Source organism: Mus pahari, chromosome 6 (assembly GCF_900095145.1).
Source record: "Mus pahari chromosome 6, PAHARI_EIJ_v1.1, whole genome shotgun sequence".
NCBI lineage: Eukaryota > Metazoa > Chordata > Mammalia > Rodentia > Muridae > Mus > Mus pahari.
Window position 1 is genome coordinate 39,784,613 of NC_034595.1, and position 26,528 is coordinate 39,811,140.

General features: G+C 40.2%; 1 protein-coding gene across 3 annotated transcripts in view; it reads right to left on the bottom strand.

Moving 5' to 3' along the window:
• Positions 1-228: 228 nt before the first annotated feature.
• The window catches only part of Mllt3 (MLLT3 super elongation complex subunit), a 264,581-nt gene continuing 238,281 nt past the window's right edge, over positions 229-26,528 (bottom strand). For all 3 annotated transcript variants that reach the window (XM_021199690.1, XM_029539487.1, XM_021199691.2), the window contains exons 6-11: positions 23,950-24,025; positions 21,887-22,016; positions 19,321-19,420; positions 13,704-13,775; positions 12,337-12,408; positions 229-4,477 (exon numbers count right to left, since the gene is read on the bottom strand). In XM_021199690.1, coding sequence (XP_021055349.1) covers positions 4,346-4,477; positions 12,337-12,408; positions 13,704-13,775; positions 19,321-19,420; positions 21,887-22,016; positions 23,950-24,025 — 582 coding nt within the window. In that variant the 3' untranslated portion in view covers positions 229-4,345. The remainder of the gene's footprint in view (positions 4,478-12,336; positions 12,409-13,703; positions 13,776-19,320; positions 19,421-21,886; positions 22,017-23,949; positions 24,026-26,528) is intronic.

The window sequence follows — 26,528 nt, forward strand, 5'->3', positions numbered from 1 at the left end:
AAACAGACTTAGGGACCGAGTACCCAAAGGCAAAGGATGGCCTCTGCATTCAGGTGGTTTGGGGATATGGTCGATTCTCTGGGAGCCTCCAATCTCTCCATTCTTCTTTAGAAACAGCATCTTTTTATGAGGGAAGGCTAAGGGTTTGTTGCCCCTTATGCAGTGCTAGACTGAGCAAACAAATCTGTAAGACTATACATTGTAAAGATTTTAAAAAAGGAGTCACAATAGATTGGGTATGAATTTAAGTAAAACACCTATTTCTGTCCATCTGTACTTAACATTTCAACATGGGATTTAGAGATGGGAAATACATCTTCTATGTGCCTTGTAGTTCACATAAAAACATGTACACACATACACAGTGTATCTTTCAACATAACTACACATACACACTCCATTAGAAAGATACTGACAGATTTGTAAAACATGTTGGCCTTGCACTGCTAATCTCAGAATATATTTTTACTTAATTTATTTTTGCAGGGTAGCTTTGGCCACCATCAAAGATCTGTCAGCATTTCCATCATAGCTCTGCTTTCAGAATACTGGAGTACAAGTGCCAAAATACATATTTACAGTGTACAGACAGAAGTGGCTTTGTCTTCCTTTGAAATTGACTGCATTTTTACAAGGTATATTCAGGATGGCAGTGCCTACATAATAAAAAGCATCATAGAAAACAGAGGAGGTTTAAAGATCTTCCAGCCCAAGATTAACCTGCACCATGGGAATTGATTCCGCCACATTCTCAGCAGCCGTTGTCATCTCTACATCATAGCCATAGTTTGAGAACAACAGTCCAGAGCAAGATCATTCTGATAATATATGTATATATATATATATAAATATATGAATACATAGTATTGGTACACAAAACACTAAAGGTGGAAAGTAATAAGCATACAGCAAATTACTCTATAGCTGACCACTTCCACAGTGAGAAAAATGAACACAAGCCACCAAACACAGACATTGACCATTTCAACACTGAACAACCAACTCATTACATAGGTAGAGTTAAAGCATTTAAGAGTTAAATCACTCTTAAACAAGTGTGTTAACTACATTTGTAGGGCTTGATATGGTAATGGGATGTTATGCAGGCCTAATAACAGTTGTTTTTAGGATTAGGTTGTACTACAAAAGGTATTAGCAAAAATTTGTTTTGATAAAGGAAAAATAAATCCCCCCAAATTTATTGGCCCTGTCCTCAAAACAGGTAATTATTCATACTAGAGATTTTGTTGCAATTTTAAAAAATGTTTTTCATCTGAAACTCATTTGATTTTTTTTTTTTTTTTTATGTTCTCCCTAATCTTGACACAGATGTTCTGTTACCTAAAAGAGGGGGCAGAGTATGGTGATAATAGGAAGTAACTGTGTACATTTTCGCTAACATGATCAGTGTATCCTTCAACAGAAGGAGCTCTCAGCACACTACACACAAAATCAAAAGTTAATGTGTGTGTGTGGTCTGTACATATAGTTTTTAGAAGAAAAAAATTTAATGATAGTTTATCAAACTCTTGCTGGTTCAAAACATATTCACATTCACCCAATTAATTTTATTTGAAACACCTATTTATTTATTTATTTATTTATTTATTTATTTTTATATATATATACACACACACTAAAGAAGTTAAACCCTGCCATTCCCCCTTGTGCTTAAAAAAAAAAACCCAATGCCACTGGTAGGGTACACATGTGTCAAAATATTCTTAACAGGGTCCAAGAGTGAGTGTACATAGATGTGAGAGGAGTGGTCTACTTCTGGAGAAATGTGGCATGTTCTTCAAGTGGAGCTGAAGGGAATTCATGACTTCTCTATTTTTAAATCATGTGCTAAGAGCAGGAGGACCATTTGAAAGACTGACTCTTAGCCTGCCAGATGTTTACAGGAAACTGATTTTGCTGTCCAGGTAAGAGGTTAGTTGTTCTGAATTTTGTTACCCATGTACAAACTTACATTTCATGATATACTGAAGACATCTGCATTAGTTAATTTTTCTAGCTCTAATGTTATCATTACAGTAGCTGCCTTTCTTCTTACCCCTCTCTTAAATTTTATTTCTTTGGGCATGAAGGCGCGGGAGGGGGGTAATATCTTATCTTAGTTTCTTGGGTTTTGTAACTTTAGGAATAAAAGAAGCCAAAGCATATATTTCACCACTCAATTTGGTTATAAAAATAAAAATGGCCCAAACTACATTGCTTCTAGTTAAATTATACAGATACATTAGTTAAACCACTTACTTTTTTAGTTTAATGAGAGTATGTGGAATTGCAGATAGAAATTTAAAAAGGTTTCTGAATGTTGAAACATTGTCTCTCTTTTCACCTGTGAAGTTAGAAATGAAACACAACTAAAACCACACCGTTCACCAACCACCTACTGTCCAAAATGACAGGATACATATCTATGCAACTGCACACCAAGAAGAGGACTACACACCAAATGCTTCAAGTACGGCTCATGCCCATCGTCACGAGGAATCAGAACATTCTTGAAAATGTGTATACTGGTCCTCGAGGAGGACACTGCAGGAACGCAATTTACAAAGACCATGGCTGTATTGTCTTTTTTTTTTTTTTAAAAAAAAAGAAAAAAATAGTTTCTTTGGATAGAAAGAAACAGTGTAAAAAAATCTCCTTTTTAAAATGCAGAAACCGCCCCATTATTAATCTGCATTTACATCACCGCCTGAAAGAACGGGTCCGGAAGACCATTTTCTGTACAGACACTAGTTAATCTCTGAATGAAGGGACAGCATCTGTCATGGGAACAGATGTGGGGGACACTAGGCTGTTAGCACACGTAGACTCTCTTAAGGCTTTGGATCCAGAAGTCTTCTTCATTCCTTTTCTTTTCAGTTGAGTTCTGGTAACAACTTGGAAAGTCGGCTGTCCTAACTCTGAATTCCTCCACTACAGAGACTGTAGAAAAATGACACCGAAGTCCTTTGGGGTTTTTTTTTTTTTCTTTTTTCTTTTGAAAATAATTTGCCTTCTTGTGCATGCCACAGGACAGATTTCTAGTTTCAAAACAAAAGTACAAGGACAAGAAACTCCCCCCTCCCAACCACCTTTACCTTTCACCTATACAGGAAATCCTTCTGGACACATCAGCAAGAGACTACACAGATACAAAGTTACCAAATCTACAAGTGAATACATAGTCTCTCATGGCAGAATAACCAAGAATTTTACCCCAAACAAAGGTTTTAATTTTTCAAAAATAAAAGCGTCTAAGAGAATCGTATGAGAACGAACAAACAAACAAACAAAATTCTGATTCCTGTTTTTGTTTTGTTTTTAAGAAGAAATGAGTACCACACTGGCTGCTGGAGACAAGTGAAATGCTCACTAATAAATAGATCCAAATTAAGAGTGTCTACACTGCTGTTTTAGAAAACAGGACCAGAATCCCTTTTAAGATGTTGAGTCTGTGGAATGCCTTTACCTCCATATTCACCTAATATTGCAACAGTAAAATAGAGACACGAGTGTTGGTGACAGCTCGGCACTGCTGGGTTGTGGACATCACGGGGACGCTTTTGTTCAAAGTCCTACAGGTTTATTGACTAAGGCTAGACAGCAATTCAAATGATCCTATTTGGTACATCTACCATGTCCAAGATCATTACATGGATACAGCCAAGGACTGGGCCTCAACCTTTAGGAAAGAAGACCACAAGGAAGAAAATCAAGGTGGCTATTTGGTCCCCCCAGTTGGTAACTACGTCCTGGAACTGGGAAAACAAAGATGGAAACCATAGACTGCAACAAGTTAAAGGACGTGGGAAGAGTTGGTGGAAAGTGGCACAGTATACGAATAAGGTCACTGGGCTTGGGACGGCAAGGGCGCTGCATTGAAAGAGCATCCGCGGGACCGAGTACTTAGGACGTCTGGTGGTGTCATTCCCTCACAACTTTATCTGTATGTGGTAATAAATAGATCAGTTATGTAATAAGGCAGTGTGTTGAATATGCATTCGTCCTGTGGAATGAACCACCACAGAAAGATCCACGGTACCATACACATTCTTTAAGTTCTCTTGTGTTGTGTCTGCTTGTTTTCAAGGCTATCCAGGCTAATTCTTCCTGGGGATTTCCTTGCAGAGGAGTATCCGCTGAGGCTGGTTTAGGAAAACCTCTCCTTTATCAAGAGATGATGACTGGCTTTAAAGAAAAATAAAGCTGAAGGTTGTTTCGTTTTTATTTTTTTTCCCTTTTGGTTGTATCATTCTGAGTGTTTTCATATAAACAACAACAACGACAACAAAAAAAATCACAACCAAAAAAAAAAATATAGTTTTTGATGCGTCCAGCTGTTGTATCCTCAGGACGTTCCAGATGTTTCCAGGTAACTCTGTAATTTACGGACTGTAGTTTTGTCCAGCGAGCAAAGATCAAAATCAAATGTTGTATTTGTAATATGAAAGTGTCCAGTTTCCTCTATAAGGTTCACGATCTAAAGAAGTAAAGAAAAAGTTTGGGCAGTAAGCAACAGTTGTCAAATGGCAAAGAGAAGGTAATGGAGGGGCTCAGACATGTAACCAAGAGATAATCATTCTTATTAATCACAACAAGGCAACACTATTTCCAAACTACCCATTAGTCAATATGTAAGTCAAAGATATATTAAACCTTCTGAACAAGTCCTCAAAGGACAACCCGGTTTGACTGTCCATGGTCACATCACCAACAGATCATTTTACTAGGATAGTTAGTGAAAGATAACAGTTCAAGACCTTTGTTTGGCAATTCGCCTCTGACTTACAAGACTATCATTATATTTAGATGTAAGAAGATCCCCAGGTAGAAATAAATTCTTTCTAAATAAGAGCACACAAATTGAATGTGTATACATATGTGAGTGTGTGTGTGTGTGTGTGTGTGTGTGTGTGTAAACATTCCAGGAACTGGAGAGATGGCTCAGTGATGAAGAGTACTGGCTCCCAGAACCCACATGGTGGTTCACAAACATCTGTAATTCCAGTTCCAGGGGTTCCAATACGCTCTTCTGACCTCTGCAGGCAACAGACATGCAAATATAACAAATATAATGCAAATATAACACACTGATGCCAGCAAAACATTTGTATACATAAATTAAAAATAAACCTTAAAAAAATCAATGTTCCTGTCATATAATTATGAAACATTTAGAAAATATAGGAATACATAGAGCAAACCCAGAAACAACTCTGCTTCCCTTTCCCACATAAAGCATTATGCTGTTAAATTTGGGAGCAGCTTTACAAACTGTATTTATTTTGTGAAAATTCACTATACTGCATATGTTACATAAGCACTACATAGATGTAGTGTTCTCTGTTGTGTTGAAGGAATGCTCTTGAATAATGGAGGATAACAAACTTTACCTAGATGAGGAATCAATGCTTTGTTCCATATGCAAAGTAGGTACACTTCATTTCTTATTGTATTGATTCCAGCTTACAATGGTAACATGTTTGCTGGCTGTGGGGCCAGAGGTACTGCTGTCGAGAGAACACTTCCAAAGTTCAGCACTGATAATCATGTCATGAGTTTGAGGGAGTCCATTACCAGGTAAAGCATTAAGTTAGTAGCAATGTAATAATGTAATTAGAAATGGGTGCTGTGCTTGGGTGGCATGCTTGCTAAATTAGCAAGCTATGTAGGAAAAAGAATGGGGATTCATTTTGGCAAGTTTTGGGAGAGAGGGGAGACAGAGCAAGAAGACAGGTTTCTCTCAGGGGGTTCACTTGGCAACATCTACTCTTCTTTGATTCGCTTTAATTACCTTTCTAAAAGATGGTAATTATTTAGCCTGTGACTTATTCAGTTAAGTTTTAAATTATGTAACATTAAGTTGGCAAACTGCAGAATTAAAATTTTGACCTTCTTTCCATAGAGCTACTAACCTGAAGGCATTTATGAATGAGTCCCTGTGGGTCATAAAATCGGGTTCCCAGTTACAGACAGACAGACAGACAGACACATACACACACACACACACAGACACACACGCACACAGAGACACACACACAGACACACACACACACAGACACACAAACAGATACACACACACATACCTACCTCAACCCAATTAACTGTCCAATTCCAGATTGAGCTCTGATTCCCTCATCTGAGCCCTACTATTAATTTTGGGAGGTAAAACTCTGGCTTTAGTAACAAAAACAAGTCACTCTGTTTGCGGAACCATGACAGATGCTATAAACTGAGAACCTAACATGCATTTATCTCTTTCTAAAAATTACCAACTTCCAGACAATGGCAACATGCCCAGCTAGAATGCCTGTCTCCTTAGAGCCACTGGTAGCCCTTGGCAGGCACTACTATCCACTTGTCAGAAGTCACTAGGCTTTTAGGAATATTCTTGAGAAGGTCATAGACAATGGGCATGTGGTTCTGATCTTCTGCCTTTCTTATTTGTAATGAAGATCCATGTTTGAGAGCCCAGTAGCTACCTTTCTTTTAAACGATGAGTACATGAAAGAGGCAGAAGAGAAACGGTTTACATTCCTGGTGGCATCTTTTAACTTCCCACACAGACTGGATTACTTGGCTCCAAGCCTACTGTATGTGTTGAGGATGAAACAGGGGAAAGTGTCTTACTCGCTTGCATCGCTGGACTCAGGCTTCTGTTACATCTATCAGATCATTAGGGGGGGGGGATGTGCCCACTTACTGTGAAAGTACATCACTTATATGGGAGTAAACAAAAACGTATTATTATCTAGACATGGTGGTTCATGCTATGATTTCAGCACTCAAGAATATTGAGGCACAAGTATTCTATATCCAAGGTCAGCCTGGGGTAGGGGACTGAGATTCTAACCCAAGCAAAAAAACCTAAACCTCAGTTATTTCTATGAATGCCAAACAAACAAACAAACAAAACAAGAAAGCTATCTGTTAACACAAAAGACCTTAAATGGACATGTATTTGTTTTATTAGTTAATAGTTTAGAACTTTGAAAAATTTACCACACATACAGAGACACAAACAGCTTTTTCCATAATACAAACCTTTTCTGGAAGTTAGATATTCAATATATAAAAGGATTAGCTGGTTGGATAAAGAATTCTTTCCTAAGTAAGTTATCTGTTTCCTTACATTACATAGAAAAAAAAAATGAACCCAGTAGAAACTTGTAGACTTTGGTATAGGAAGTTGGGTATTGTGGTATACACTCGTCATTCTAAATCACAAGAAACGGAGGCAGAGGGATTGCAGGGTGACATGGCAAGATTCTGCCTACTACTACTACTACTACTACTACTACTAATAATAATAATAATAATAATAATAATAATAATCAGACCAGACCAGGAGCAAATAGATTCCTCTGAGCCACTGTAATTAGAAATTTATACAATGAAGGCAATTGGCAGCAGCAATTGGACAGCAGGTAAATGACAGATGATTACTAGGAGAGCCTGAATCTGGCTTCTGGAGATCTGACTGCTCACTGCATGTACACCATGGGCACATCACCGCGTCCTCATCTAGAAGATGGGGCTTAAGAACACAGTTGCCAGGCTGTCAGAGGATCAAGTAAGATGCAATTACCACTTGCTATAGGGATCAAGGTTTCATGGCTACAATTGCCATAGTAACAGAAATGTGCCCTCAGTTGCCTGTAGGGGGAAGTACATAGCACAGGACTTGGTGCATCTTACTTACAGCCTCCATGACTGCCAGCCATCTCACTCCACCAAAACAAATTAAATAATAAAAATGCAGGGAAGAAAACCCAGAAAGGCCTAAGTCAATTTGTTTTTAATAGTTAAAATTTTCAGACAGAGAGAAGGTGGGAGAACAGATGCAAACAAGTTGTCAAAATGACTAAAACTGAACGGAGAGGTCCCAGCAGATTTTATTTGTGTTGTTGTTCTGAACGACAGGGAACTCACCCTTTCAAGAGAATAGTTTTCTATATCCAATACATAGAAATATATATAATATACATAAACTATATAAAATACAGTTTAACTATATTCCTCTATATAGTTACTTACATGCTACTTAGCAATAAATTGAAAAGGAGATGATAAGAGTTGCCTGGAGAAGAAGGTCACTTAATTTTAAATCAAACCAAAGCTTCTGGCCGCTAGGGAACCCACTGCAGTACAGCAAGGGTTTCCAGTATTCACAAGCTATTATCCATCTCTGCTGACCCCAGGCCTCACCTTGCCTATAGCACACACACACAGATGTAAGAGGAGCTACTGAAGCTAACCAAAGACGCTATATCTTTGCGGGGGGGGGGGGTGGTAGGGGGGGGCGCTATGAAAACACATCAAGGTAGATGCAAACATAGACCTAAAGCGCGGCCAAGGTAAAGGCATCAGGGAGAGTTCGGTCCTTTTCACTGACAGGAGCAGCACTAATGGTTCCAGTTATTAGAGCATGCACTAATGTCCTAAATTAAGTGGAAGCTCTGTAAAAACACACACTCCTCCTCAGGACTCCTGATGCCAGACCATCAGAAACACAACATTAGCATGCTTTATTTCAATCAAATAGGCCACAAGTCCCGAAAGCACACCACTAACCCCTACTTTACATCCTGCTCACTGCCTCGCTTCTGGTTAACCCCTCCCACAATTCCTCCCCCAACCTTCCCCTTCTCCTCTGAGTGGTTGGGGGTTCCTGGGTATCCCTCTACCCTGGCACATCAGTCTCTGTGAGGCTAGGCTCTCCCACTGAGGCCAGACAAGGCAGCCCAGCTAGAAGAGCATATCCCACAGACAGGCAACAGCCTTTGGAACAGCCCCTGCTCTAGTTGTTTGGGACCCACATGACGACATCTGCTACATATGTGCAGGGAGGCCTACGTCCAGCCTGTGTATGTTCTTTGGTTGATGGTTCAGACTAAGAGAGCCCCAATGGTCCAGGTTAGTTGACTGTTAGTTTCCGGTGGAGTTCTTACCCACATCTGGGGACCTGCAGTCTGAAGGACTACACTGTAATAAAGAAATGCCCTGTCTGCTGATGCAGTGTGGCTGATCAGTGGTGTCACTATGCTGCTGCACAGTGAGGTCCCAATGCCCACGCACAACAGCACCAGAAGCCAGAGAGGCTGCACAGAAGAAAAGCACATGAGGATACAATGCATGTCCGTAGTGGGAAAGTGAGGATGTGAATGCCTCACCCATTCTTCAGAGGCTGGCTACTCTGAAAACACTTGTGATCCATTGTTTCCTGTCATATCAGCTTTTTTTTTTTGGGGGGGGGGGGGAAGGTTGGGAGAAGAGGGATTGCCACACAGCTGCTAGTTGTTTTGTTTTGTGTTAACAGGGTCAGACCTATTTGCTATTTCTGTGACTCCCTCTTTCAAGCCATTTTCAATTATAAAAATTTAATTACAAAGATTAAAAATTTTCTTAATTATAAAAAATTAGTCTGATTATGTTTTTCAAGTAACAGGGCAAGTTCTTACCACCCAAAGTGGTTGCTCACTGAGTGGGAAGGCATGCACAATCGTTGCTTGAGTTTTCTCTATCTAGGATGGAGTCGGTTGTACCTCGGGTCTTTCACCTGTACATAGGAAATCTTACTGGCGCATGAAAACAGGAGACCTACCTGAGTTAGCAGAAAGACTAGGTTTCAGTCTATAGGGGGCTTTAAGGTGTGGGAGGTAATTCCCCAAACAGAAGTAGTCATTTATAGCAGACTGCTTCTCAGGCAAAGTTCTCTGTTTTGTTAAAAATACTCCAATATGCCACTCATCCTTCCAACCTCCCTGATAGTGCTTCAAGAAAACTAGATGGTATCTAAATTGATAAACTGCCCTTTAAGGAAGCCCCTGGTTTTTCTAACTTTCTTCTTACTACCTGCTCCCTTCCTTTTCTTTGATAATAGAATACAAACCCAGGCTGAATTGCTGAAGAGGCCACAAATGTTCAGCCTCATTCTGAAAAAAATATGGAGTGTGCAATTTAACAAGGAAATCAAATTATTAATCCAGGTTACATGCTCACTCTCTTGCTTTGTGTCTACTACATTTTTACCCAGTGGAAAAGAGGCTTAGTAATACAGTCTTTCCTGATCTAATACTTTATTTTCATGAAATTAGGTGTTGAGAGGCAGGGAAGTATGACCCCAGAGTAAAATAATTCCACTAATTAATTTTGTGGAACAAATAAAATGGTCAGAATAGATTTTTGGAATAGGGATACATTAGGAAGAAACCAAGGATGTTATCCTGGCATCAACAGAAGTTTTGGTTTAGATGTTCAGTGCTACACAGTTGAGGTTACATAGACGTTGTGGAATGCATTTTATCAGATGAGCAGCCTTCAAGGTGGAGGGTAACACCAGGCCTCCACTGTGCTAAGTTTTACAGTATGAATTAATTAAGCAGTAAACCATGACAGGGCATACATCATGGTATTAGAACCACAAGCCTCAGTTGTATTACAAGGAAAATGACCAAAGACAGAGCTTTCAACTGGACTGGGAATGCATTTAGGGTGAAATGCTATGTGTCCTGCGACTCCTACCTATATGCTAGGTTAAAAATTCATACATATTATTACTCTTTCAAGTGGACTTGAATACAATTCTTAAGGAAGCCACCTTCCCTCACACGTCTTTCAAAGGTCAAAATAAAGAACATTAGATGGGAGATGTCCGTGATATTCCCAAGTGAGACCTTGCCCAACAGCCTTCTCATTCAAGCCTGCCAACACCTGTCTCCATTTCCCATGAAATCCGCATGTAGACATTAATAGCTTTTTCTGAGAGTTGGTCTTTAGTGACTTAAGAGTTACTATTTGGGAACAGATAGGAAGACCAACTAGCAGATTTACCATCAGCATTTAGTCAATGAACAATGTTCTGTTCTATAGAAGAAAACTGAAGGAGAGTTGGTCCCCTGTATTCCCAGGTTCTTTGTCCTCAGATACAACACACTATGGACTGAAAACACTTGGTGGGGGGTGGGAGGGATGTATCCATATTGAATTTGTCATTACTTCCCATAACATATAGAATAACAATGATTTTCATTATATTTGCATTGTATTAGGCATAAAAAGTAACCCAGAGGGGATTGAGAGATGGCTCAGTGGTTAAGAGCACGAGTTGCTCTTCCAGAAGTCCTGAGTTCAATTCCCAGCAACCACATGGTGACTGTAATGGGATCGGATGCCCTCTCTTCTGATGTGCATGAAGGTAGAGTACTCATATACATAAAATACATAAATAAATTAATATTTAAAAAGAAGTAGCCCAGAAATGACTAGAATAATGGAAGGTACACAAATATTCCTCCACCTGATGGAATTGAGTGGAATTTGGCATTCAAAGGGTGTTTACATCTGGGAACAGGAGAGTGGGAAGACTACCAGTAAAGTGCTAGGCTTGCCTTAGCGAAAGCCACTCAAACCCAGACCTCCATCTATGCATTTAAAAAGAAACGAAGAACATAGAACTTATTTACAATTGAGAGGTCTACAGACAAAGTATATTATTTTAAATTCTACAAGGGTTAAAAGCTTATTAGACCAACAGGAACAGTTGGAAAATTTGAAAATATTTATAGACTGAAGCAGAGATGTACATAGAATAAAAACACAACTATCAGCTATCAGCATTAAAAAAAAAAAAAAAGCTCCTATACCACTGAAGTAGTACTAATTTCAAGTCATTTTAAAGTAGTAAAGATATTGAAGTGAAGGAATACACAAATCTATTATGGATTCTGGAACACTGCCTCCCCATCAATAGCCACTGTTAAAGGAATAAAAGCATGAACTGTACTTGTACAAAAACTAAAAGCCACCCCTCTTATCTTCTCACAATATCACATTGTACTAATAGAAGTTTCCTCATGCTATGAGCATTCCACAGTTGAGTCCATGATAATACAACCTACATTGTACAAGATAAGGGAAATGAAAACAAATATTTGTTTTCTGTAGAATAGCGTTGGCAAAAGGTTACCAAATTGAATCACAAATGTTTACAACACTTGGCTCAAATTCTTATCACTGTTTTCTTATGAAACCAGAAGTCTGGTCTCCAAAGTTTCTGCACCCCCTGACCCTCCTCTCAGCACATGCACCACAGACTGGTAGGAAGGAGCACTGTGTCTGGTAGTATTCCATGAGCGCTCAGATTTTCTGAGTGTGGATGAAAGCCCCAAGGGCACCCCGGTAGCCTCAGATAGTTAAGTCCTCCCCAGATGTCCCTGCAGGCACAGTGCCCATTCTGAAGGCGTGAGGCTGCAGTAGCATCCAAGAGCTGCCACACTCCCCAGGACAGACTAGGCCTTGAGGTTTGGGGGTAGGGTTGTGCCCCAAAGCACTTCTCACCTGCTGCAGAATGTGTCTTTCCCTCAGTGTCATTAACCTTCTGTGGAGTTCTACCAACTCATCTAGGTATGCCTGAAAGAGAAGGGTGTTCCCCAAAGAACAAAACTTTAAAAAGCAATTGGAGAGTAAGAACACACATGCAGGGACAGCTTGGCAAATAAGATCATGTACTGCTCTTGCAGAGGACCCACGTTCAGTTCCCAGCACCCGTGCCAGGTGGGTCACAATTGCCTGTAACTCCAGTTCCAGGCAATCCAATACCCATTTCTGACTTCCACAGGCACATGCACTCATGTGTACATACCCATATATAGACACACATACACATACACACATGTACACAAACTAAGATAAAATTAATCTTAAAAAAAGTCATCTGTGCAGACTTTGAAGGTTTGTCCTAGGCTCAGTGCTTAAAGGTGATGTTTCTAACCCTAGTTTTGACCTTTATCAAACAGGCCTTAAAATGAGGGAGGGAAATTACTGAGCCTATTTGCTCTCAGCATCATTCGAGTGAGCAGATTCAGTCTCCCACAACAAGAACTCTGTAAAGAATGCTGGAAATCCAAGGCTACATAGTCGGTTTAATCTAATGATAGCAGAGGCTGTTTTCAATTTTAATTCTTTAATCTCAGAAAATTTTAGACAAAGAAAAACACCTAAGTTTGAACATGGAAGTATTGTGTTAGGAAAAATTCTTAATAAGAGGTATAAAAAAAGTTCTCAGGTATTCCAAATGATGCCAGCCAGTGATTAAAGTATGGAATATTTTATGAAATGCAGAAATCGCTACAAATCAGTTCTATGTCCTGACAGCTCTCCTTCAAGGGCAGTTGAACCTCTCCCTCGTATGTTCAGACTCCTGAGTCCTTGTTAGCTGACTGCATGTATGCCTCAGGGTCAACTTTAGTAAAGGCAAAGGGGGAAATTACTGACTTGTTAAACCCCACCCATAGCAGATGACTGACATTTCTCTAAGTCTTCAAGTCAGAGTTTATATACATCATACACACACTAAGAAAGCTTACTGCATAGGGTCAGGTATCTTATTTATGTATGTGTGTGATTTGCTCTACTCGCTCTGCTACAAACTTCCTATATCCCAATGTGATATGCCTGAAGTTCCTTGGTAATGTGGGAAACCTGACAAATGGTAACATAAGGCCATGCTTAAGACTGAAGAAACAACAACAAGAACAAGAACAACAAAGCAAGACAGGGAGAAAGGAACTACAAAGCACAGGAATGAAGTATTCGCTTGGGAGCCTTGGATACTTCTGATGGAGATGGGAAGAGGGCCAACAGCAATGACTGAGGGGACACAGAGAATTAACACATGCCAGGCTTCAGTATTCCCAGAAACCTACCTTGTCACATTCACCATTCTTTATTTGCTTATCTGATTTGCTTTGTTTTATTGGACTTTTCACTTCAAGAATCTGGGGATCAAAGAAAACACTAGTAAGTTTCATTTCCAGCACCTTCTAGCTAGCTACCCACATAAACAGGCACTCAAGATGCACAGTAACACTGTTTCCCAAATAGCATTTTGTTATACATTTTTTTCTTCTTTCTAATCTTGTTTGCCCCGCACCCCACACCAAACCCCTGAAAATAAATGGTATATTGAATGCTGGGTCAGGGCAGAAAAGCTCAGGAAAGCAATGATGATAAGGACAGGGATCTAAGCTTCCCAGGGTGCTTTGCTTTCTTGACAGCACTCACACATGCATAGCAGCTGAGTTATTTTGAGACTGCAATCCCGGCTGGCGGACTTTTTTCCTGCCTATTCTGCAGCTTCAGTCTGAGTCTTAGTGCTTGGTGGGCCAGGGATGATAAAAGAACCCTTGCCCTCGGGGATACCTGCCTTTCAGATTTGGGAGTGAAGGTGGCCATCAGTTAGTTGTGGTCTGGGATCCTTGGATGGCAGAAACAGCTTTGGCTGAGGAAATGATGTGGTTATGTATGATTCAGTGCCAAGCACCTTTTCTTCCTTCTAGATCAACTGTGACTCAGATCATGTGCAGTAGCTTCACATACTGTGCAGAAGCTTGGTGGGGAGCTATGCTCATAATGAACAGAGAATACTACTACTTATTAAATACAACTGACTTATTACACAGGATCTCCAAAATTGAAGGTTCTGGGAGGAATATTTTTAAATAGCCCATAGCTTGAAAAGGCTGATAAATGCATTTATTAACGACGAGTGCTTATGAATATGCATAAACATAAAAAGCAATTTATATTCTCTCATTATAACCTAAATCCCATAATCAGAAACTAATATCAAAGAGGAAATGCTAAGGATGTTCTTTAAAGTCCCACACTCCTCCTACTCTTACCTATGCTGTTTCCTGTCCTAATTCAATCTACAAACAGTGTCCTCTATACTATATAGTATACAAAAGATCTCATGAGTGTGTTCACCTATAATTTGTGATGACAAGTACATGGGACTGGATGACTTGCGTCTCATTTAACATCTTAGGACCTCCAAAGATGAATGAGAGAGACAAACAAGATAACGAGTGATTCCCATCCAGCTACAAAATTTTATGCTTCTAACAAGTAAGTATTCTATTTGGTGATAATAGGGCCATGGTATTCTGGCATAAATGAATACTCCTAAATAAAATACTCTCTTTGAGTTGAAAATAATGGATCTAACATGCATTCTAACAGTCTTCCCTGAGATTCACATTTAAGCCTTCATTTTTAAACATCAAAATAAGCAAATGACTGATTTGGCCAGGCGAACTTAAAATACTAGCCCTTTGGGAACAGAAGAAAATCACCAAATAACATAGGCAAGGCAATCATTTTTAATATGCTAAAAATCTCCACAGCATTTGCAATTTCCTTCTCTTTATTGTTGCTGGAAATGAGACCTCGAGGGTAAAACCAGCCCAGAGACCTGGAGTAAGTAGGTCAGTAGATGGCACTCCTGGCCAAGGGAGCCCGGGCTGGGCCACACAGGGACAACTGGCTGAGAGTTGAGGCAGGGAGGAGAAAGCATCCCTGAAGGTTTGCCTTGTGCTTCAGAGAACTGAATTTGTTCCCATCACATCTGCCCCTCCCACGGCCCCATCCCCCATCCCTTCTCCCCCAAGTGTCTGGAGAGGCTATATTTGCAAAGGAACTTTACAAGTTAGGTTCAGACAATCCTGCAACCTCTCTTCAAAGCAGAAAATAGGTAGAGCATTTGGGCTGCTTAAGTCCAACCCCACACATTCCGAAAGTGCAACAACACAGAAGGCCAAAATACATTGAAATCCTGGTTTCTTTCTTCTGAGGCTATGGTAGCAGGAACAAAAGCCCCGGGTGTCAGTGACCCGCCTCAAGTTACTGAGTGGCTGCCCAGAGAGGGCTCAGTTAATCTTCCCTCTTTGATCTCTCCTTGCTCCAAAATAAACAGCTTTGTCAAAACCTCATTCTGAGAGACCAGAGCCATACTGAAGACAATTGTTTTATTTATGATCATTTCTTATCTTCAGGGACTGAATCTAGAATATAAAAGTACAACACCTTGTCTTCCGCAGGCTTATTTCAAACCCGTTTAACTGGCTAGACTCTTTTGAATTTCATCCATGCCTGCCTGGCAGGCGGATAGGTGATTTATGATATTCTGAATATTGGCTGAATTGAGTGGATCACTTCCTCCTGGAATCTTTACATCTCCCCTCCCCATCCTATACTAGACTAAAAAGTTAGGGGTTTGTTTTGTTTGTTTGTATGTTTGTAATTTATGCATTTTGCTTGGGGTGGGGGGGGGGAAGCATTCTTTAATTAAATGATGGCAAAACTTTTTGTTATTTACTAGTAAACTGAGCAGAGGAAAAAACAGACACCCCAAACACTGAATTAAACTACCAACAGACATGGTAATCTCTAAAACAGAACAATTACAACCAGTAGTACTTTGTTCTTCATCGGAGGATATGGCTTGGAAATCAAAATTTTTCAGACTGTGTTTTTCTGAACCCCTTTGTGAGAAATGACAAGTCAACCATGCAGCAGATGGATTATCTACTGGCACATTTCCTATGTTAGCCACTATTAATAACTCCTAATGACACTTCTATTAACTTCTTTGCTTTGCTGACTTGTGGCTCTGGGTTCTTTCTTCAGTAGTTAGAAAATACTTGACTCAATTATCACTTTATCTACTCCTTAGACTGGGGGAGATGGGAGATGGGGCAGCGGACAGTTCTGTGGTGTCTAAAGCTACTCAAAGTCACAAGATCAGTATCAAGTATGGAAAAGGCAATTTTATGGCTTGGAACTAGAAATGTTCTGCAAAGGCTCTTGTGGCAAAGGCTTGGTTCCTACTACAGAATGTTTCAAAGGTGGGAATTTGAGAAAGTGACTACCTCATAAGGGCTCTATCTTAATCGATAGGTCCATTGATAGGTTTGTAAACTGACAGACATTTAGACAAGGAATCTGGTTGAAGACAGTGGGTCCCTGGAGCCTAGATCTTATTTTCATGCCCATGTGAAACATTTTCACACTGTTCCTGTTTATGTGGATTCACCACACAAATCCCACTGTGTCACTCTACTTCTTCATAGGCCCAGAATAATGGAGCCAGGTGACCCTGGACCAAGTTTCAGGTGACCTCTGAAACAGTGAGCTAAAATATATCTTTTTACTTTAAAATCATTTGTCTGCTTTTTAGGAGGGGCCTTATTTTGTCACAGCAATATAAAATAAACCGATAGACCAGTCAATGGGTATGGAGAATAAAACTAGGGGATTTAAAATCAGGCATTTCCTGTCTTCTTCATCTTTTGTAGTTTATCTGAACATTTGGAGACCGCTATCTCACCCCACACTCGCACACATGAGCTCTCAAGTGTTCCTCCACATTCAGCTACAATACTAAAACATTTCAGGATGAAATTTAAGTACCTTTTGCGGTTTGGTTGTCATATTCCGTAGCACAGCAATACTAGTGATTTTTTTTTTTTTAATGTCTTTGAACACTGACTTAAAGGGATCATACCACGCCTGACCCCACAGCACGTGATTTGGGGTTAAAAATCATTCCCGAATAACATTTCAAAACCACTTTCTTTCTCTAAGCTTCAAGACACAGGTATGAGGAGTTGCACATGCCAGTTGTACATAATAACCTACTGCAGGCTAGCTAATGCTGAAAGCAGAGGTACTTTGTCCTTATGCTCAAGGGTATACTGAGAAAGTGACACACAACTGAATATTACTGGCGGGATGATATTCGCATGTAAGAAGATACATGTATTAAATAAACACTTCAAGAAAATAGTAGTATACTATTGAATGAGAGGAAGCATATTTACCCTTCCAGATAGATAATACTATTTGGTTTGGGTTTGGTTTGCTAGACAGGTAACTATTTTGACAAAGACTCTACACTTTTCCCAAGAACCAAGGTTGTTCAGCTTGCCCATCCACTCAGGAAGGGCAAATAAGAGCTTGTCAGAGCCATGTTTACCTGGCAGCCCATCAGATCACAGTGCTTGGGAGATATGCTAAAGGTGACTGCAGAGAGCACACAGGCATGCCCAATGTGCCTATGTCTTGATATTCCTACTGCAAGAATGCTAATTCTGATATACTGTCCCCTGGAAGCAGAAACAATGCCTTTACAAAGTTAGGTTCAATATAAAATATGTCAAGGTCTTAATTCTATCTTTTTCCACTTGAACTTTTCTTGGCTTGTGGTAGAAGGCAGCCATGCTACAAGTAAGATGGCCAACAACCAGCATGGCTGGATGGTGAGCCAGGACAGGCTATAACAGCAAAGCCAGGCTGAGAGTGAGAAGCTGGGCTCCAGTCCTATGTAGGCCATGGACTACAGCTAAGCTGTAACAATGTGGGTGGCTGCTCCTATCCAACACTGCAGGATTTATGCTGCAGATGAATTTTTATAAGTGATGAATTCTAAATTTTAAGTGAGTGTATTTCTTCTTTATACAAAACACAAGAAAGAGAATTCCCTCACAACTGTAATACAGCATTTTCCAACTAAAACAAAGATCACTAACCCAGGGGCAAGATATTTTAAATAGCAGGACACTTATGAAATGGGATAATTTTAGAAAATGTAACTCTTTAATTTTCATGTTAATATTCACATGGCAACTTGAAATAAGCAATTATTGCAGAGGTCATAGAAAAATCTGTCTACATAAAAGGATAAGAATAACTTGCTGTAATGAGTATCAACTCAATGCACAATGGGACTTTTACAGTATTCATGATGTTTGCGAAAGGTTTATTTTAGTAAATAATGGAAATGCCCCAATCTCACTCATTTAACACAAGCCCTTTATCATGGCTTTCAGAATTCTGTTTAGATCTTAGCCAAATATCTATATTCTGAGTTGACTATCAAATTAATAAGCTTTCTTTTAGCTCAACTTGTGGCACATTGATCATCACTTTTCTCTATTTTGATAATTACTCTCTGCACCCCCAAGTTAACAGCGCTCTTCTCTTGAATGAGAAATGGAGACTGAACAGGTAAAACAAACATTCAGACAGTAGTGAGTGCCAGGCAGATGCTGTGCACTGCCTTTACACACACTGTCATCCCTCCAACGACCGACAGGGGGCTAACATCACTTAATGAAGAAACTGGGGCACATAAAAGCGCATCCTCCACCAGTCAAGCAGGTTCATCCAAAACCAATCATGTTCTGTCTGATTGAGTCACCTATCTACTGCTTAGGGATAAAATATGCAGAAGTCAGGAAAGAAGAGCAACATCTTGTGTCACCATATCTTCCTGTATCTATTAATTCCTATATCCCGGGAAGCACACTCACCTTCCAGACACGGAAGTGCTTTCACCCCACGTGTCTAATGCTAAGCTTGTGGATTCCCATGGGTTTACAATAAAAAAGGAACTTAGCTTACAATGAAGAGGTAAAGCATTTATATGCTGGGTAAAAATGATCATGTATAGAATCTTGCCGAGTACAAAGCCCATTTTACCTGGTTGTTATTAGTTTTCAATAATGGTGGCGGGGGTTCATGATGGAGAGGGGAAGAGGCAGAGCTGCTTTCACTGTCACTGCCGTCACTCAAGCTGACCCTGTGAAGAGACACTGAAAAGTCACATGCCCTGCCACAGACAGGCAACAGACAAGTATTATGAAAAGCAAGGACCACAAACATTGGCATGGAAAGGTTGCTTTTAACACACAACTGCAGACATCTGTTGGTACTTGCTTGTTGGCCCGTGTATTTCAGTGTCCCCAGCTTTGCAACCGAATAAACCAGGACTTAGTCATATGTATCCACAACTCTGGTTGCATATGTAAAATGGATGCTCAAGGATTGAAAGCCCAGTAATGTAACCCAAGGCTAGTGCTCAGCCACCTCCTGAGCTTCTGTGGGAAGCCTACCATTCTAGAAGCACCACTCATCATTCCTACTGTGTCACGATTCAACGAGGTCCCCACTGTGAGACACAGACACAATCATGTACTAGAACGACACCCTGGACCCAAATTGTGTTTCATACATCACTGTTTTAGAAAAAGTATCTCTCAGCACCTAGAGAAAATAAAAATACTACGTTCCCCCTAGTTATTTTTTTTCTTCTTAGAATAAAATGAAACTTTCCTAGCTAGAGAGGAGAAGGCTTTTACTTCCGCTCATCTGAATGTATGCCCTCATTCAGGAAGGCACTTCAGTATCTGCTCCCTCTCTGGCTATACAGTAACCTGATATAATATTCTCCTTGGAGATAGCAAACGCTATAGAAATCAGCCGAGTTTTTCTTTCGCTCTGAATAGGCAATCACATCCTCACTCTATTATACATTCAGACAGACATGATACAAGATAGGAAACAAAAAGGACACATTGGGACGTCCTTTTAGCAAAAACTGATGGAACTTGTTTTTCTTAACTAAATTACATTAATGAAGTGTTCTGCTGAAGCACTGCTTTCAAACGCTACTCGGCTGAAGTGGAAGGCTGAGGATTTAAACTGATTAAACAGTTGAGACTGCACAAGTGGTCTGAAGATCAAATGTTACGTGGAGCCGTGGTGCTAACAGTACATGTCAGGTGGGGAAACAAAGACATGTCCCCGGTGTACATTCACATCAGACAACTGACAAATGAGTAATGTGTGTGATCAAATCCCATACTGATTCTGGACAGGGTAGAAAGTGGGTAACAAACAGCCAACCAGATCTGCAAAATTACATAAATAGGGCATGTGTGTGCATGCATGCGCGTGCGTGCGTGCGTGCGTGCGTGCGTGCGTGCGTGCGTGTGTGTGTGTGTGTGTGTGTGTGTGTGTTTTCAATAAACTAAATTGGAGAGTAGCCAGTGGTTGGGTTTTGGTTGGCCAAGTTTGTTCCTAAACACTAAGGTTCAACTCCTATTTAGATCCTTTTGACCTACCAGTTTCTTTCTTTGTCAGATCAAAGAAGACAGCATCTATGGCCAAGTCTATAATGGTTCTATAAAGGAATGTAGGTAGGTGCACTGGGAGTCAAGGTGCAGGGAGATGTCCTGAGTCTAGCTTTGTAAGACAGAGTCACTGAAGGGTCTGATAGGGTTTCCATTCTGTGGATGGGCAGCTTGCCTCAAAGGACAACAGTGAAATGCCAATTAGGAAACACACACAGTCTGTTCCCCTTGGGTTCCGTTTGTCTTAGGTATTTCAGGGCCATCTACACAGTAATAGATAGTGGGGAAAGATTTATTGCAATATATTATAAACATAATTGGATTTGAAGTTCAAGTAGATTCATATTTTCTCCTTACAACACATTAAAGTGTGCATGCCTATTTGTTTTCCTGATGATAAACAAAATCCTCAAAGCAATTTCAAGTTGACTATTAATTCTAAGTGACATGAATTACCATCTTCTAATGTAGAATTATGCCTCATAGCATTAAAGCTACTTAAGGAACCTAATTGTCAGCACACTTAACAGGAATTTATTTGCTGGAAAACACACACAGGTGAATTTCCTTTTAATTAGGTCACAACATAATTCACTAGAGCCAATTATGTAGTTCTAACTACAGGCAGCAAATGCTGTTTCTTCATATGTGGAGCCCTCCATCCCAAAGCAACAGGTCTACAGCGATTCTTCAGCTGAACCTGCTACATGGCATATACTTTCTGATAGCAAAGATGTCTGACATGGCTTCTTCCTATGAAGGTTTCGGGGGGAATTCTCTCTTCTTTTAAGGAAAAAGGAAAACTGGTTTCTGGTCAGAGTGAACACAAACATGCCCGTTTCAGAAGAATATAATCCTCCCTTCGTTTGACACGGGGTCTTGTGTTACCCTTGCTGGCCCCAAAATTGATATATAGTCGAGGATGACTTTAAACTTCTGATCCTCCTGCTTTTCCCTTCTAAATATTATGATTACAGGCAATGTGCTGAGGATCAATCCCAGGACTTCACGGCTGCCAGGCAAACATTCCACCGACTTTGCTATAACACATTTGCTGCCATGGTTTTAGGTGTTTCCTGTCTTTGTGATTTACCTCGTGAACCAGTGTGTCTCTGCTTCAGGGACTCTCTTACCTACGACTTCGGCTTCCTCCTCTATTTACAGGTCTTTCCATCTCTGAGTCATTGTCATTGTCCTCTGCCTCATCAGACTCCTCCTCGTTGTCATCAGAATGCAGATCTTTCATGATCGACCTTAAAGGACCTGAACAATGACATGAACCACATAAAATGAAACAAACACTCAAACACACTTGCTCATAGTAGACACTAGGGAGTGCCTGCAGTCGTGACCTCTGGCTAAGAGTAATCATTACCCTGTACAGTTGGGACTTTGCAAATTTGATTGCAGTCAAGATGGTTTCTGGACTCAGTGGTTAAAAGTACTTGTTGCTCTTCCAGGGGACCCGAGTTTGGTTCTCAGCACCCACCTAGCATCTTATGATTCTGTAACTCCAGTTCCAGGAAGTCTAACATCCTCTTTGGACCTCATCAGGCACAAAGCATTCACAAGGTGCACAGATTTATGGGTAAGCAAAACAACTGTACACAGAAAATAAAGTAAATCTAAAAATTTTTTTTAAAGAATCTGGGTTTTTTTCCTGTGTAATTTTATTTCCTATTCTTCCACTCCAAATCACAAGCAAAGGCAAAATAGATCTATTAGTAAACAGGATGCTTTGTTAAGTTAATCCATGTATTGAAAAGCTGAGACTAATAAGTCACTGTGGCTATAGCTGGTTCTTGGCAGTGCAGCCTTTGTGTGGTAGTTTCTGATCTATTAAGGTTTAGCTGCTCCTTTTATTTCAAGGTCAATTTCGGGTCAAGCAAGCATTTCAGTCGAGCTCAGGTTATAAAGTCCTTCAACTCCATGGTGTAATGTTTTATCTTCCATTTTCCTATTGATCTTGGACAGCAAATCTTGTTGCAGCACAGTGTTTTGTAGCCAACTTTCATCTTACTTTTTAAGAAATTCCTGGCAAAATATCAGCATGTATTAGCATAAATAAGACTATGTAATAAATCGTGTGCCCAGAAGATCCAGAAAGTATCCAGTATTGCATGAGAGGAGGTGGGGAAGCTGCAACTAACTTAGGAACAGACAAAATTGAACACACACACACACACAGACACACACACACACTGGTTACTGTTACTTCCTCTTCGTTTACTACTCAGTATATGATGAAAAAAATAGCTATTTTTAATCTTAACAGGAGATTGTAAAGGTAATCAAGTAAGGGGTATTTTTACTCTGGATTAGGCAATTATCAAAATCTAATCTATGCTAGGACTGACTATTTGAGCTGTCACTAAGTACTCAGTTCTAAAACATCCACTGACTCCCTGCAAGCTCACAGACCTCTGCTTTTGTAGTGGGCTTATTTCTTTGAAAGTTAATGAAACAAGACTTCTGAATAGCCAAAACTATCATGGCCTTTTATTATATATTTTCTTGGAGGCTTAGCCTTAGTCCAAATACACACAACAATTTAATCCCTTTTCAAAGCATACAAGGCCACTTAGAATTCGGTGTGGTCAATACGAATGGTGATGTTCAGTATGATACTAAAAAACAAGTTACACTCTGACACTGTTCTATTGTGTAAAAATAAAATAGCCCACTTTTGGAGATTTTACACACACACATTAAAAATGTGCTTCATTATATGTTCTGGTTTTTAATGTATGTAGAGTTTTGGTTAACGTGCAACTATAAGTAGAGAAATGTGTTATTTGAAATTAGTAATTGTACTTTTAAATAAAATGTCTACAAAAATATAAAGAATAAATGAAATAAATGAGACGTGTCCAAGGGTGAGGAATGGACATCTGTGCCAGTACCTCCAAGGCTGGTTTACTGGAGTATTTCCTTTGGGAACTCCCTGGAGTGGGTTGTATCTATAATCCATTTGTGAAATGGGAACCTGATGGGAGGGTCTGGGAAAGGATCACTTTCTAGACTCAAGCCTCCTATAGAAGAATGACAGTCAAGTATATTCCTGGGGAGAATAAACACAACTTTGTAAAAGCTAAGTTATCATTCAAATAGTAAAACAGTAGAAGATAGGGCATAAGGCAGCTCATGGGGATGTTCTATGGGGGAAAGGTTTCACTGGCCTGGGGGCTGTTGATACCTTGTTGCCTGGTCTGGGATGGTGTGAAGCTGGAGCTGGAACTGGAGCTGGAGCTGGCAGGACTGGGTTGCTCTGACTTCAGAGAAGAAGAAAAAACACCATCAGTACATTTATGGGATACAGGACATGTAAGATGAAAATGACTACAAATGCCTCTACAAAAAGACTGATGCTACGTAAGAAAAATGACCACACACATCACTTTGTTAAAAAACTAGCACAGGAGAATCATGATGTCATTTTTTTTAACAGCCTTATTTGTATTAGATAAAAGTAACATACAAAATGTCAAGGACGAGAAGATAAACCCCTGCGTGCTAAGTGAAGGGAGATGTCACCCTGCTCACCCCTATACAGACCTCCTAAGGGATACATTCACTGTCCTTTCCACAAGGTTTGATTGAGTAAACTGGTTCAAACATAGTAGTAATGAGGCCAAGGTCATTAGTTCAATCACTTTATGAGCCAGTTAATTTCACTCTGGACCAAGGCCACGAACCAGCTAACCCCACTTACCACAAGTTCACAAAGAGAGGCCAATATTCATAACATCTAAATCCCACAGACAAGTCAGGAGACAATGTTGCCACTATTTTAAGAAGAGACATATCCTTTAATTTCACAGTTTACGGACTGGCAGAGGAACAGTCATGCCACCTCTGGCTCTCCATGATCGCATCCTTTAGTATCCAGAATAAGTCCTACATCCAACACATCTGAACGAAGTTTTCTTCCTTCTTAAACTACTAACACCTTTACAAAGCAGGTTGTATCTTCTTCCTGGGATGCTGGGGCACTCAGAGATAGTCCCCATGCTGTGTTCTCCTCATATAAGTTGTAGACAGCTAGCACTTTAAAACTCATGTGCTTCTTGTTATTTCCTCCATACTCAGCATAGAGCACTACACACTGCAGACTATCCTAGCTGGGACTTAAGGCAGCAGCTGCTCCATTGGCTCAACAGTTTTTACAAAGAGTTTATGGTGCTTAAAGAGGGTTGACATCAGATGCATGGAAAGAAATGTGCAAGACATTGACCACACCAGCCATATACTTGAGTTTTGTATCTTGAGACTAAGTTCGTGCTTAAGTAATTTAATGAAAGTGATGTTTTGGGTTATAAGAGTGGACTATTTCTACCCATTTCAAATGTCCTCAAAAATTTAAACACATAGTTATGCTATCTCAGAAGTGTGCAAGGTGTTCCCATGTTCTCTTTTTCCTTTGCTAAATGCACAATTTAGTGGGAGTACAAGTACAGGTATAGTCAGAAGCCACTAAATGAAGTTGATGATCCCAGTTGAGTGTGCACAACAGTTTCCCACCATTGAGTTCATCTCTCCTCCCCCCCCCCCAACAAAGGAGTCCCATCCCATCCCCTCCCTGCAGCAGCACCAAGCTCCCTAGATTGGGACATGAGGAAGCACTTTTGGTCATTTCTGATGCATACTTTACATCCTCAGGGTGGATGGGAAAACAGGTGTCAGCAATCTAGCTCATTCTGCAGGAAAAGAGCCAGACAGGACTTCTAATGAGAAGCAGGCGGCTCACTGACTCTTTACCACTGCATTATTTATTTGAGAATTGTACTGTGTCCTACACATCACTCCTTGCAGGCCACAAAACAGTTGGTTTACAGGTGCAAAAGCCTAAGTGAGGAACTTTTCACTTCTGCTAGGTGGTTCTTCTGTGGTTGAGCCTAATGGCCAGCTACACAACTGAAGGGACATTTGGTACATTGCCCATCTGTAACACGATTAATTCTCTCAGGGCCCGAGGAGTAGTCTATCCCCTCTCCAAATTGTTCTTTCCAGCCATGAAAAGTGCCTGCAAACGGTTATTATTTTAATAGCCCTGGAGATCATTTGGAAGCAAAAGAGAAGTTTCTTTATCATACTGCCTAACTAGCACACACTGCACTGGACCTAAATAATCATCCTGTCAAACTTTGGCTGAGAATGACATTAACCAGGGTAACAAGGGAGGGCTGGATGTTGGGGCATATGCCTGTAGGTATCATGATGCATACACACATCCCAGCATGTATGAGGAAAAAGTAGGTAGATGAGTTTGGAGCCAGCCTTGTCTACATAGTGAGTTCCAGGCCAACCACAATTACACAATCTCAAAAACAAACCAATCAACCAACATAGGGAAGACAGCGGCCATCTTCCCAGTACCCACCACCATCCTGACCCTTCCATTTCAAGCATTATGCAGATGCCAAAACCAAACCTTTAGCATTTTACCCTTACACATACTTAACATTGCCACAACTGATAATTATGTGAAAAAGGAAAATACCTAAGAAAATTCTTTGTGTGTGTGTGTGTGTGTGTGTGTATAACTCTGGCTTCAGAGGATCCAATACTTCTGGCTTACATGAGCACCTGTACTCAAGTACACATATCCAGATACAGACAGACAAACACATACACAAAATGAAAATAAAAAATTTAAATCTGTTAAGAATAAAAGTCAGGGGCTGGTGAGATGGCTCAGTGGGTAAGAGCACCCGACTGCTCTTCCGAAGGTCCAGAGTTCAAATCCCAGCAACCACATGGTGGCTCATAACCATC